The sequence below is a fragment of the Aedes albopictus genome, chromosome 1 (genome assembly GCF_035046485.1).
Source record: "Aedes albopictus strain Foshan chromosome 1, AalbF5, whole genome shotgun sequence".
In the NCBI taxonomy this organism is placed as follows: Eukaryota; Metazoa; Arthropoda; class Insecta; order Diptera; family Culicidae; genus Aedes; species Aedes albopictus.
The window spans coordinates 30,180,679-30,194,503 of record NC_085136.1 but is presented as its reverse complement, the minus strand read 5'-3'; the positions used below and the strand labels follow the sequence as shown (position 1 = coordinate 30,194,503).

Genomic DNA, 13,825 nt, shown 5'->3' with positions numbered 1-13,825 from the left:
CTTTGATGATAGACCGAATGGGTTGTTAAGTATCGTTACCATTCAAAAATGCCAGATTTCTCGAACAAAAATTTTGCCGAATTATACATGTTATAATAACTTTATCATTAACCTTATTATACGGTGAATAATAAAAATAAAACGGAAATATTTCACACATCTACTTTATCGACCGAAAAAAAGCACACCCCTGTGGGCACCTTGTCGGACACTGTCAAGTTCAGCTACGATTTTCTGAATCATTGTTTACTTCCTCGGCGTTAGAGTATCGGGAATCGAACCGTGAGATTACCGTGATCAAGCTGTTTTGGTGCTTCTCGTGTGGTGTTTATGCACTACACTAAATAGAATCAGTGCTCGCGGTCGGCTGAAACCCAGTGATGTTCTAAAGGTGAGAGGAAAAAAAACTTTGGAGGCAGGAATATTCTTTGGATCTATTAAGAATGGATGACCGATGCAGGTTCAGGTATTTAAAAACGGTTTAGTGACGACGAAGAGACAGAGGATGTACACGGGAATGCATGTATCGCTCCACAAAATCTGCGACATACAATATTACAATATTCTTCACAATACCGCGGTAACGGTTCAGTGTGGGTGTTTGGAAATCGGTCGCCAGAAATATTTTACCAAGCACCTCCGGATGAGACTTGAATCACAAGGTACGTTTTCATAAGCTATATCATATTTACGTTTCGATTATGACTGTGGGATCTAAATCCAATGAAAAACACTATAATGATTGATTATGTACAGCACATTCATTGAAAATGGATGATTAAAAATTGATCAATAATCATAGAAGGAATCGTTATCATTAATAGTATGATAACTGAAAAGTATTAAATGATCTCATTTCAAAGACTTGAATCATTCAATTATAAATTTATTATTACGTCTATCGTTATTATTCCACAAATGAACATCTTATAATATGCACGATACCATGAACCATAATTTTCTATTCGGGTTCACTGTATTGCCGGTGCAGAATGGAGTACAGTGAATACATTTTCAATTCGAACATTCATGTTTTGAGTAAGAAAACTGCTTTCATATTTTCAATGATGACGATTATGTCAATGACGAATCCTTCAACCTTAACGAAGTTCCTGTACAATTAACAGATAAGATTGCTGCTGAAGAAGATGACAATGTTCATCGTGCTGAACTTGATGATTGCTTGCAATTTTACGAATCCGAAGATGACGGTAAAACCATGTAAAACTGAAGAGGCTGTGCATCAAGATGTGTCAGAAATTTTGCATAAAGTAGTGATAAAACTGACGAAACTGCGACAGTCCGTCGATCAGCTCAGTCGAACATTAGAGTGCGTCCGAAGAGGTTTGCGGAAACTATCAGATTGGCCGTCCATCAAGCAGAGACGAAAACATTCGAAGAAACTGTATCCGGTACAGAACACGCAAAATAGAGAAATGCGATGCACGAAGAGATGGCGCCTCACCGTGAGAACGGGATCTAGGAGATCACCGAACTACCTCCAGGTCGTAAGGCAATAGGATGCAAATGGGCCTACAAGCGGAAGACAGATGGGACCGGTCAAGTGGCAAGATTAGTGGCCCAAGGATTTACTCAAAAGTTTTGGACAGATTATGACCTAGACAATTCGAACTATTTTAACACTCGCAAGCAGGGACCGGATGCTACAAGAGGAGATCTACATGAAGGAACCTACAGGCTTCGAAGGAACAAAAATCCCAAATACGTGAGAAGACTACGAAAAAGCCTCTATGGACAAGCAGCGAGAGTTTGGAAACACTAGATTGATGGCATTTTCAGGAAGATGGGACTTCAAAGCTCAACCGCTGACCCTCGCCTCTACGTCAAGCAAATAAAAAACCCTATGATAACCGGCTTTCTACATCAAAAAGAGGAGGAATTACTGCAGAATCCAGAGCAGAACCTGGTTGGGTGTTTGCTGTATATCGCCGTCAACACCAGGCCGTATGTGGCGATTGAAAGGCGATTACCAAACTCTACGACTGCTGACTGGAACGAAGTTAAGAGAATCCTGCGGTATCTCAGAGGCACAGTGAACCACTGCTGTTTGTATTTGGGTTGACGAGCATCAAACGATATGGTGGAATGCTACGTGGATGCAGACTGGACTGGAAAACTCGGCGACCGGAAATCGAATACCGGGTACATTTTCTAGTTTGTGGTGGTCTGGTCAACTGGAGATGCGGCAAGCGAACTGGTGTATCGTTATCAAGTATCGGGGCAGAATACATCGCGCTAGTAGAATGCCTTCAAGAACTTCATTGGATGCGCAAACTGATGGATGAGCTTAACGACCCGTTGAAGCTACCTGTACGCTAACGAAGATAACCAGAGCTGCATATAGATCTCACTGTTGCAGATAGAACTACACGGAAATCCAATCATATCGACACGAAGTACTGCTATGTGAAGGACCTTGTGAAGAATGGCGTTGTTACCATCCAGTATTGCCCGACGGACAAGATGAAAGCAGATCTATTAACCAAGCCTTTGGGAGCAGTCAAACTAACGCATCTTAAAGAAGTAAGTAGAATACGATTGGTCGCCATCGAGTTTACCATGCATCATCTAGGAGTCCCGTATAGCCTATGCCGAATACTGGAGAGCTACTTCCAGAACAGGGTGCTAATCTGTGACATCGAGTGACATCACCGCGGGGGTACCTCAGTCGCATCTTCTCCATCTTCACGAGTGCCACCGGTTTCGTTAACTCAGTCGCAGGGTCAAATTAGCTGTACCGGAGTGGTCGACTTACTTTGCATCCGAGGATTGAAGCACTCATGACGATGTCCTATCACGTGTCTTCAGCAATGTACAAAAAAGCGCCCACCATGGTCTGGAACTCGTCATTTCTGGACATGGGCTCTTCCTCCTTCTGTTGGGCATTTGGATCCAAGGTCCATTGGTCCATTGTCCCAGAAGATGCTTCAGGACTCTTTTGTACTCAGCTTCTTTATTGGTTATTAGAATCACTGTACCGCTGTGGTGGATTTTCTTTTGTGGTACGTTTCGATCATTGAAGCACTGAAACAATGTCGGATGTACCGGCCTCCTCCGGGTCGTCCTCCACATAGATCTCTTTATTGTCGCAGCTGGTCTCGAACCCACGGATTCGCCCTTGCTGTCATCCATATTTGCTGGAACAACAGGTGCATCAGGTTTTTGTTATTCCAGAAGTATGGGCTATCAACTAAACTTCCCTGTTGAGGTTCGGCGGTCCGAACATCATCCTTCGACAGGAACCTGCCTGCAGTCACGGCTGACGATCAGCTTGTCGTTGCTTGAGTCCATGATTCGATACGCCTCCATGGCGCAGTGGAAGCGTGCTGGGCCCATAACCTCTTAAAGGGAAATGAAGCCCAACTGGTTTGATTGAAAGCGTAGAGTAAACTAACATTTATTGTTAATTCAAATTCTTAAGCCTACTATGATCGGTGCTTTAACCACCGAGTTGCTTCGATCTCCATCAGGCTCACACATCCATTGGGCGTAAAGCTAGTTGTCTTTGCCACCGATATTACCCTCGTGTAGTGGTATCAAGTATCAGTAGATTGGCTCCAGAGGCACGTTCTCCTGCATTTGGGAAATTTGTGACGGGGTAAAACAGAACGCAAAATCAAATCAAAACAGCAAATAAAGTTGCCAGTGTGTGTTTTTCCGACGCTCGCCGGGATGCAAGAAGTTCAAATTAAAAATGAACCCGTTGGTTTGCATGAGGTGTCGTTCAAACCAACGGGAGTAGACGGTAATGGAAGACTAGATGAGGTCGAACTGATGTATAATAATAAGCAAACGATATCCTAACAGATCCTAACATGATGATACTTCTTCATTCGGGTATTGAAACTGTGTCAATACCTATGAATACTCAAACACCGGTTTTTACCACAAAATGTCATCTCAGGTTACGCCCAGCGCAAACAACCCAAACACGAGCTGCTTTATTGGAACATGTATATCTTGTGCAAACAATCTCCAATAAATCGTGTTGGATGAATGTTATTATATGAACTGGGGGTGGTCCCCGTACTCGGTGCGAGTTGGTCACTTCTATCCCGTTCGGGTAATTTCACCTATGAAGATGACTCAAAAATCTAATCTTGTCTCAATCCGGAATTTCTGGTTATTTTTTTACATTTTTTTTATTTATTTTGTTTCGTATTGAAAGCGAAAAAATAATACATTGATTATTTACTAGCTGTCCCGACAAAATTCGTACTGCCTGCCTATTGTGTTTTTTGATATAAGTACAGCTTTATAGGGACGTCCCCGACAGACAGACAGACAGACAGACAGACAGACAGACAGACAGACAGACAGACAGACAGACAGACAGACAGACAGACAGACAGACAGACAGACAGACAGACAGACAGACAGACAGACAGACAGACAGACAGACAGACAGACAGACAGACAGACAGACAGACAGACAGACAGACAGACAGACAGACAGACAGACAGACAGACAGACAGACAGACAGACAGACAGACAGACAGACAGACAGACAGACAGACAGACAGACAGACAGACAGACAGACAGACAGACAGACAGACAGACAGACAGACAGACAGACAGACAGACAGACAGACAGACAGACAGACAGACAGACAGACAGACAGACAGACAGACAGACAGACAGACAGACAGACAGACAGACAGACAGACAGACAGACAGACAGACAGACAGACAGACAGACAGACAGACAGACAGACAGACAGACAGACAGACAGACAGACAGACAGACAGACAGACAGACAGACAGACAGACAGACAGACAGACAGACAGACAGACAGACAGACAGACAGACAGACAGACAGACAGACAGACAGACAGACAGACAGACAGACAGACAGACAGACAGACAGACAGACAGACAGACAGACAGACAGACAGACAGACAGACAGACAGACAGACAGACAGACAGACAGACAGACAGACAGACAGACAGACAGACAGACAGACAGACAGACAGACAGACAGACAGACAGACAGACAGACAGACAGACAGACAGACAGACAGACAGACAGACAGACAGACAGACAGACAGACAGACAGACAGACAGACAGACAGACAGACAGACAGACAGACAGACAGACAGACAGACAGACAGACAGACAGACAGACAGACAGACAGACAGACAGACAGACAGACAGACAGACAGACAGACAGACAGACAGACAGACAGACAGACAGACAGACAGACAGACAGACAGACAGACAGACAGACAGACAGACAGACAGACAGACAGACAGACAGACAGACAGACAGACAGACAGACAGACAGACAGACAGACAGACAGACAGACAGACAGACAGACAGACAGACAGACAGACAGACAGACAGACAGACAGACAGACAGACAGACAGACAGACAGACAGACAGACAGACAGACAGACAGACAGACAGACAGACAGACAGACAGACAGACAGACAGACAGACAGACAGACAGACAGACAGACAGACAGACAGACAGACAGACAGACAGACAGACAGACAGACAGACAGACAGACAGACAGACAGACAGACAGACAGACAGACAGACAGACAGACAGACAGACAGACAGACAGACAGACAGACAGACAGACAGACAGACAGACAGACAGACAGACAGACAGACAGACAGACAGACAGACAGACAGACAGACAGACAGACAGACAGACAGACAGACAGACAGACAGACAGACAGACAGACAGACAGACAGACAGACAGACAGACGCTGTCTGGGTCATAATCTGTCCAAGACAGACAGACAGACAGACAGACAGACAGACAGACAGAAATACATTTTCATATATACAGATAGATAGAAAGATATAGATGAACAAATGCAAGGCTGTAAAATATAAAGAAGGATAGCCTACTTCGATGCTGCACGTGTGAGATCATTATAATCTTATAAGACCAATCTAGGAAATGCAGACAGCAGATTGCATTGTATAACCTTTGTAGCTAATTCTCTTCTTATTAATCGTTTTAGCGTGACACGACACTTTACCGTCTAGCATCTAGCTGAAGAGAAGCGACAAAACTAAATAACCGACCGTATTGCAGAGAAAATGTCCCTCGTTTGCTCCCTGTCGAAAGGCCGTGTGTACTGAGGTACTGAGAAAAAGGTCCGCCACTCGGATCAGACCATTTCACCGGCACGGCGCAATGGCACTTAATTAGTATCACCCAACTTTTCCCCTTCTGTTGTTCATTGGGTCGTTATTTTCCGTGGAAATCTCCCGTCCCGTGTCGTCGGAGACAGTGCGCAAATTGCACCTCAAATCAAAGGCAAAACTTTGTTTTTGTCCCGAACGAAACACTCCCACAGAGACTTGCGTTGCTGCAGAACACGAAATTTGACGCACTCCCTCGGAATACTAATGGCACAAAATTAGGCCACTTAGGAGACCATGACTCGAGCTTAATTGGAGCGACACTTTCGCCTTGGTCCGATTATCGAAAAGTTATCGAAAAGTTGACAACCCTGTGCTTTTGACAGTTCCCATCTCGAAAAGACCCGGCCATGACCTTCTTGGATGCCGCACGACGCGACGGCCAGAAATTCATTTCCGAGGAAATTTCCTCCCGCCCGTCCGGACTTACCTTGCATCAGCATCACGTACCGGCCGATGATTTTGGTGCTGCTGGTGATGGTACCGCGGCTTCCCCCCCGGCTGGTCGCCGATCCGCCGATGCCGGTTTTCAGCAGAATTTTGGTCGTCTGCTGGCGCAGCTCGACAATCACCGTTTCGTCCTCGTCGGCCGGTCGCGCCAGCGGCCATATGAAGCTCTGGAAGAAAATTGCCAGCAAGAAAAAGGGAAAATCATCAGAATTGAAGTCCGGAAGCTTGGATGCTGGGATGTGGGTCGTCGGTGGAAGAAGGGTAAATTGAATGCAATATGACCGTGTTATAGGAGTTGAGGTCTGCTCGGAACAAGCATCAACAGCGGAGCCTGGCAACGGCGATGGTCGTTGGAAATGGAGGAGAGGAGTGCCATCAGTAAATTGAATTTGCCACTTCAGGCGGTAAGTGAGAGGAATTCTAAAGAACCCGGCTGATTGGGCGTTGTTTGAAATGTATGACTTTTTCGAATTGGGTATATGACATGACATTTGCAAGAGAATGACTTTGCCTTCCCACACTGACGGAGATCGGATTTGGTCGCAATAAAGGGAAAAGTACTGGAAAAAATGCTACATGAACAGAAGAAGCGAATAGAAACAATTTCAAATAAACAATACTTACAAGTGACATAATACAACAATTGAAACAAATTAGTCGAATCAAACAAACAAAATAAAAAGGGAAGAAACCAACAAAACAAATAGAAGTACTAATGTAACAATTAAAAGAATGTAACTAATGAAAACAAAAGAAAAATAAACACATGAATTGAGCAAAAGCAGTTTAAGTATGAAACACAAACAAGAAAGTGCAAACAAAATGACACGAGTCAACATTAATATAAGAAAAGTTGATACAAGCAACGAATACCTGCGATGAGAGAATAAACCAATCAAAAGGAACCACTGGTGGAAGTTAACCCATTTACTCCAAGTGATCTATTTATAGATCAGTAACTTTTGTGATTATCGTGGAGATATGAGGCATGTTGGAAGACTAGTGTCCTCAGCAAAGATGTTGAGTAGGTCAGGGACTCTACGATAGTACATATTTTAGTACATATTTGCTCCAGTAGGCGACGCTGGTGAGTGCTGATCATAAAACTTTTTGCTTTGATAGGCTTTGTGTCAATAGCTATTGTCAGTATCGTCGCGCTCGTTTTGTAAACATCAATCATGGTTTTGCTATGCGTAATGTACCTAGCATAAGATGGAACCATTCTTGGGTTAAACACGGTTAAGTGCGGAGAATCCGGCAAAGTTGATCAGGATATCAAGAGCTGTCCGATGGTGAACTAGTTCATTCTAGGTTTATCCGCTGGGTGGCGCTAGTTTGTCTTTAAAATTCTAAACTGATGTATCTCGAAAATCAAGCCACATAGAACAATTTCGTCTGGGTCTCCAGTTAGCCTAGTGGTTAAGGCTATGGATCGCCAATCCGGAGACGGCGGGTTCGATTCCCGTTCCGGTCGGGAAAATTTTCTCGACTCCCTGGGCATAGTGTATCATTGTTCTTGCCTCACAATATACAAATTCATGCAATGGCAGGCAAAGAAAGCCCTTCAATTAATAACTGTGGAAGTGCTCAAAGAACACTAAGTTGAAGCGAGGCAGGCCAAGTCCCAGTGGGGACGTAGAGCCATAAAGAAGAAGAAGAAGAACAATTTCCTCTTCGACAAAGTAGATCAGGACATCAAGAGATGTGCGATAGTGAACATGGTGATTGTGAGTTTAACCGCTTGGTGGCGCTAGTGAGTCTTAGAAATTCTAAATTGCCGTATCTAGAATTTCATCTTTGGCAAGGATGAGTAGGTTATCAAGAACAATCCGATAGAGAACTATTTGATTCTAGGTTTATCCGCTGGGTAGCGCTGGTGTATCTTTAAAATTCTAAACTGCTGTATCTCGAGAATCAGGCCACATAGAAAAGTTTCGTCTTTGACAAAATTGATCAGAAAATCAAGAGCTGCCCGATATTAAACTAGTTGATCGCGTAGCACGCAAGCAAGTTAAGGAAATTTCCATTACGAGAAGTTCTTGCATCGAACGTGAGCCAACTTGGTCTTGCCGAATGTGCGTTTATCGCTTCGACTGTACGAGTATGTTAAAGTACTAACAGGAGCTCCATGAGAATTTTACCAGCAGTTACAGATTAAATAACTATAATAGTTCATTTGGGAATTATTCCATGATTTCATCTGGAAACTCTTTCAGGAGCTTCATTATGAGTTCTTGATTTGAAATTCCTCTGAGAATTCTTATTGAAGTTCGTCTAAAAAAAACTATCAGGAGTTCATTCATTCAGTTTTCTAGGGATTTTACCAGAAGTTCTTTTGGGAATTCTTACAGGAATTTTTCGGGGAATTCTTCCAACAGTCCTCCCCGATATTTCTGCGTGAGTTCTCTCTGGAGTTGCTCCAGAGATTCCTTTACGAGTGCCTACAGGGTTATTTTAGAAGATCCTCTGAACTTTTTACCAGGAATTCTCCTGATAAATCTTCCAAAATTTGCTCTTTGAATTATTTTAGTAGTTCTTAAAGGAATGAGCAAATTTTCCCAGGGAACTCTTGTAGTCTTTCTTCCGAGAATTCTTTTTAAGATTCTTCAAGGAAGTTGGTAATTCTTGCAGCAGTTCGTTTTTTATTCTTTGTGATTTTTTATAATAAGATTCTTCTGGAATTCCTCCAGGAGTTTCAGTGGGGTATTGATTGGATATTTTGCCAGGTGATCCTGCAAATTTTTTTTTCAGAAGCTTTTTTGGGTTGTTCCAATAGTTATTCGAGTAATTTCTCCAGATATGAATGTTTAATTTTGCCAGGAGGTAATCTGGGAATTCTTCCAGAAGTATATTTGGTCCAGAAGTTCCTCATCTGATATTTTCAAGAATTTCTCTACAATGTATTCTTATTCTTATTCTCTCCATGATGTCAATTTTCAGAAATTATGCCAGGAATTCTTTCAAGAATTTCTATGACCTCTGCAAAATTTTGTGCCAGAATTGGAAGATCAATTTTTCGGAAGGTTTGAGAAGTAATAACTGTGGTTTCTGGGAAGAATCTATTGTAGAAATTTTATGGAAACAAATAGAATTTAAAAAAAAAATATAAAAATAGTGGTTTTCTCATGCTCCAAAAAAGGAGAACCATCTGGATAATTGTTTGAAAAGACAAACTCATGAATGATTCCTAGAGATACTCTTTGAAGTCCATAGGATCCCTTGAAGTAATATTAGGGGTAATTTTGGAGGAATTCCCAGGGACACCCTGAGAGAAGTTTCTATATGAACTACCCGGCATTTTTGGGGGACTTTCTTGAGAAATTTTTGGAAGATTTTTCAGAGGAATTCTTGAAATAATTCCCTTGAATCCTCGGATCTTCCCATGAATTCCCACAGTAGTTTTTGGAAGAATTCCTGAAAGATCTTCTAAAAGAGTTTTCGGAGCAACTTATGAACAAGAACTTCCGGGATAACTTTCTAGAAGGGGGAACTTCCAGAAGAGTACTCAGTGAATATTGCGCATAAGCTCCAGGAGAAACTTTCAAAAGAATTCCCTGATAAAAATCTGGAAAAATATCCGAAGAAATTAACAGAAGAATTCCCGGAGGAACTTTGGAATGAATTAGCGATGAAACTTTTGAAGATTTTACAGAGGATCTTCCGATCTTAAAAGAATTCCCAGTGGCAACACTTCAGTTTTTCATGCGGGAATTACTTCCTGTGTTTTCTCCAGGAATTTCTTCTGAGCCTTTTCCGGAAATTTCTTCAAAAGTTCCTCCAGGTATTCCTTCAGAAGTTTCTGTGAGAATTTTATCAGAGCTTTTGGGAACATCTTTTTATTTCCTCTGGAGATACCTCAAGAATATTCGTGAAGAGTCAATCTTGACATGGAAGACTGTATTCTTCAAGTATTCCTCCCCACCACATCCTAAAAGAACTTACAGAAGAAATCCCTGTTAGGACTCCTAGAAGAATCAGCGGGATCTCCGGGAAAAGTCTATGACAGATGTAGAAACAATCCAGTAGAAATCAATTCCATTTGTAACTCTTAGCGAAAATTGCTGTGCAACTCCCAAAAGGATTTCAGCTGAAGCTTCATGAGCAGCTTCCGGAAAAACTCCTTAAAGATTTCTCGGAGAAATATCAGGAGACATTTTCGGAGCAACTCCTAGAAGAAATCCCTGAGGAACGTCTGAAAAATTGTCAGAGGAACTCGTAGAAGAAATGCCAATGGAACTCCAAGAGGAAATCCAAGTGGAACTCCTAGAAGTTCCGTTTAAATAGGAATTCCCGGTGAAACCCCGGAACTCCAGAAGGAATTCTTGGAAAAACTCCCGGAAAATTTTCTAGAGGAACACCTACAACCTACAGTAATTTTCGAAGTAGCTCTTGAAGGAACTTCCGGAGCAACTTCTCGATGAATTTCCGGAGGAGCTCCTGGAAGGACTTCCGATGAAATTTGAGTTGGAACTACCACAGACCAGAAGAATTTCTAGAAACATTCTCGGCAAAGCTTTTAGATAAATTTTTGAAGGAATTCCCTGGAGAAATTCCCTGAAGGAACTCCTGGAGAAATTTTCGGGAAACTCCCGAGGAACCTCATGGAAAAAAACAGAGGAACTACAGGTGAAACTCCCAAATCAACTCCTGAAATAAATGCCGCAGAAACTCCCGGAGGAACTCCTGGAGAAATTCCCGGAGCGTCTACTGGAGAAATTCCCGGAGGAACTCCTGGAGTAAATTCTTGAGGAGTAATTCCCGGAGGAAGTCCTGCAACATTTCCTGGAGAAACTCCTGCAGGAATCTTCGGAGGAACTCCTAGAGAAATTTCCAAAGGAATTCCTGATGCATTTTACGAGGGAACTCCTGGAGTAATTCCCGGAGGAACTCCTAAAGCAATTCTCAGAGAAACTCCTGGAGAAATTCCCGGAGGAACTCTTGGGGCAAATTCTTCAGGAACTCGTGGAGCAATTCCCGGAGGACCTCCTAGAGAAATTCCCGGAAGAACTCCAGGGGGAATTCCAGGAAAAACTCCTGAAGAAATACCTGGAGGAATTTCCGGAACAACTCCTAGAGCTATTCCCGGTGGATTTCCTGAAGATACTTCCAGAGAAACTACTGAAGCAATTCCCGGAGGAATTTCTGAAGCATTTCGCGGAGTATCTCCTAGACCGATTCCCAAAAGAACTCCTGGAAAAATTCCCGAAGGATCTCCTGAAGAAACTTCCGTATGTACTTCTAGAGGAACTCCCAGTGGAACCACCGGATAAATTCCCGATGAGACCCCTGTAGCAATTCCCGGAGGAACTCTTGGAGAGATTTCCGGTGGAACTCCTGTAGCATTTCCTAGAGGTGTTCCCGGGGGAACTCCCGAAGGAATTCCTGGTGGAACGGTTCGGGTAATTGCCGGAGGAATTCCCTGATTAACTAAAATTAAAAAGGGCAGTATAAGCTTTGTAAAATGAACTTGCAGAATCTACTGGACTCTACGTGTTTTTTTTTTTGGAAAGCTCATATTACTCCATTGAAGAGATTAAGCAACAAAGACAAGAATCAGAAAGATCTCACCCAGTTCTGTATCGCTGGATGACCGCTTATACGCCTTGACTAGGGTATGTGTGCCATCAGTAATCTCACGCTCCCATATTCATCATATCCGAGAACAAGCGATTACGGCACCGATTGATTCCGTTCTTTTTGTTTTCATGGGTGCTCACTTCTAACAAAAAATACAAAAATAAGAAAATAAACAGCGCTTCAATCCTCTGTTTTTCGTAGGATGAAAATGGGAGCCACATGCTTAATAAGGGAACGAATACCCTAGTTTAATTTTCTCCATCGATGAAAATACATCGGTTGCCACCAAATGCGTGTCCACTACTTACCTACTTCACTTTCGCGCCTGATAGCAGAGTAAACTCGACTGATCGGTTAGAGGTGCGAACTAAGAATGATTTACAATGCTTACTATTTTAACATCTCCCCTTGAGCCTAAATTTGTAAACCCCAAGTTTCGTCTTACATATCTTCAATATGCTTCGGACTCCGCTAATGGTTTTGTAAGGATGTCCGCCGCCTGAAGTTCTGACGCCACGACAATCCCTCGCTCACAGACAAGAGGTTCAGTGCGAGATCTGGTGGGACACATAAAACGTTACCGATATCGAGATCGGTGTACGTACCTTCTACATTGGCGGTAAGCTTTACCGCGGGATCTCCGCTGCATTGGCTACGTAAATGGATTTGGATGATTCCTTGACCTCTTGGAGGGCCGATTGCGATCGGCACATGTGGTGTCCTGCTCCAGAATCCATGATCTAGCTCTCCGTCTGCTGTACCGGCTTATGAAGTGCCAGTAACGCCGCCTGTTTGTGACGACCAGAGCCTCCGACGACCGTCAACTTCTGTGGGCAATCGGATGCGAAATGACCTATCTTCTCGCTCTTGAAGCAGTGCCCGTTGCCCTTCTCCTTCTTGTTGCTTTTCCTGTTGCGTGCCAGCAACACTCCGGCAGAATGTCCAGAATTGTCGTCTCTTTCACAAGTCACGTCCTGTTGGATCTTCGAAATGACTACTTCCGCCGTTAATTGGACTTCCTTCGCGGATCGTAACCGTCCTCATGGCAATCGCTAATGAAATGTAGTTTTCGTGTCCTCTCAAATTTTCCACCGGTATGAGAGACATACCACCACAAACCTCGGAGCAACACCCGCTTGTCCTCCTCCGGGTCGGTTTCCCTCGCTACCACGAGCTTCTTCACTTCATCTTCCGTTACCATCGTGTCCGCTTCTGGCTTGATTCCCACTTCCGTTTTGGTTACCACCGCCTCCGGAACACCTAGTTTTGTTCCTTTCGTCTTGAAACATGATCTAAATCTCGAGCGAGAAAAAAATCTCAAAGCGAAAAAAAAATATTGTTGATCGACCGTTTCTATGGATACTCGTACTACAGCCCATAATCTGATAGCAGAGTAAACTCCACTGATCGATTAGAGGAGCGAACTAAGAACGATTTATTTGTACATACAAAAAGCAAGGTCTACTGTGGTAAAGCCTTCAGTACACGCTTTGCCAAGTGTGCAAACTTTTCCGCACGCATCAACCAACATCAAATAAAACGCTTGACATTTCCGATGTTTTGTCAATGTTGCGATCGCTGTTGGCATGCTGCATTA

General features: G+C 43.3%; 1 protein-coding gene across 2 annotated transcripts in view; it reads right to left on the bottom strand.

The window, feature by feature from the left end:
• LOC109422096 (otoferlin-like) overlaps positions 1-13,825 on the bottom strand; it is a 325,073-nt gene that overhangs the window by 78,258 nt on the left and 232,990 nt on the right. For both annotated transcript variants that reach the window (XM_062844293.1, XM_062844292.1), the window contains exon 4: positions 6,632-6,818. In XM_062844293.1, coding sequence (XP_062700277.1) covers positions 6,632-6,818 — 187 coding nt within the window. The remainder of the gene's footprint in view (positions 1-6,631; positions 6,819-13,825) is intronic.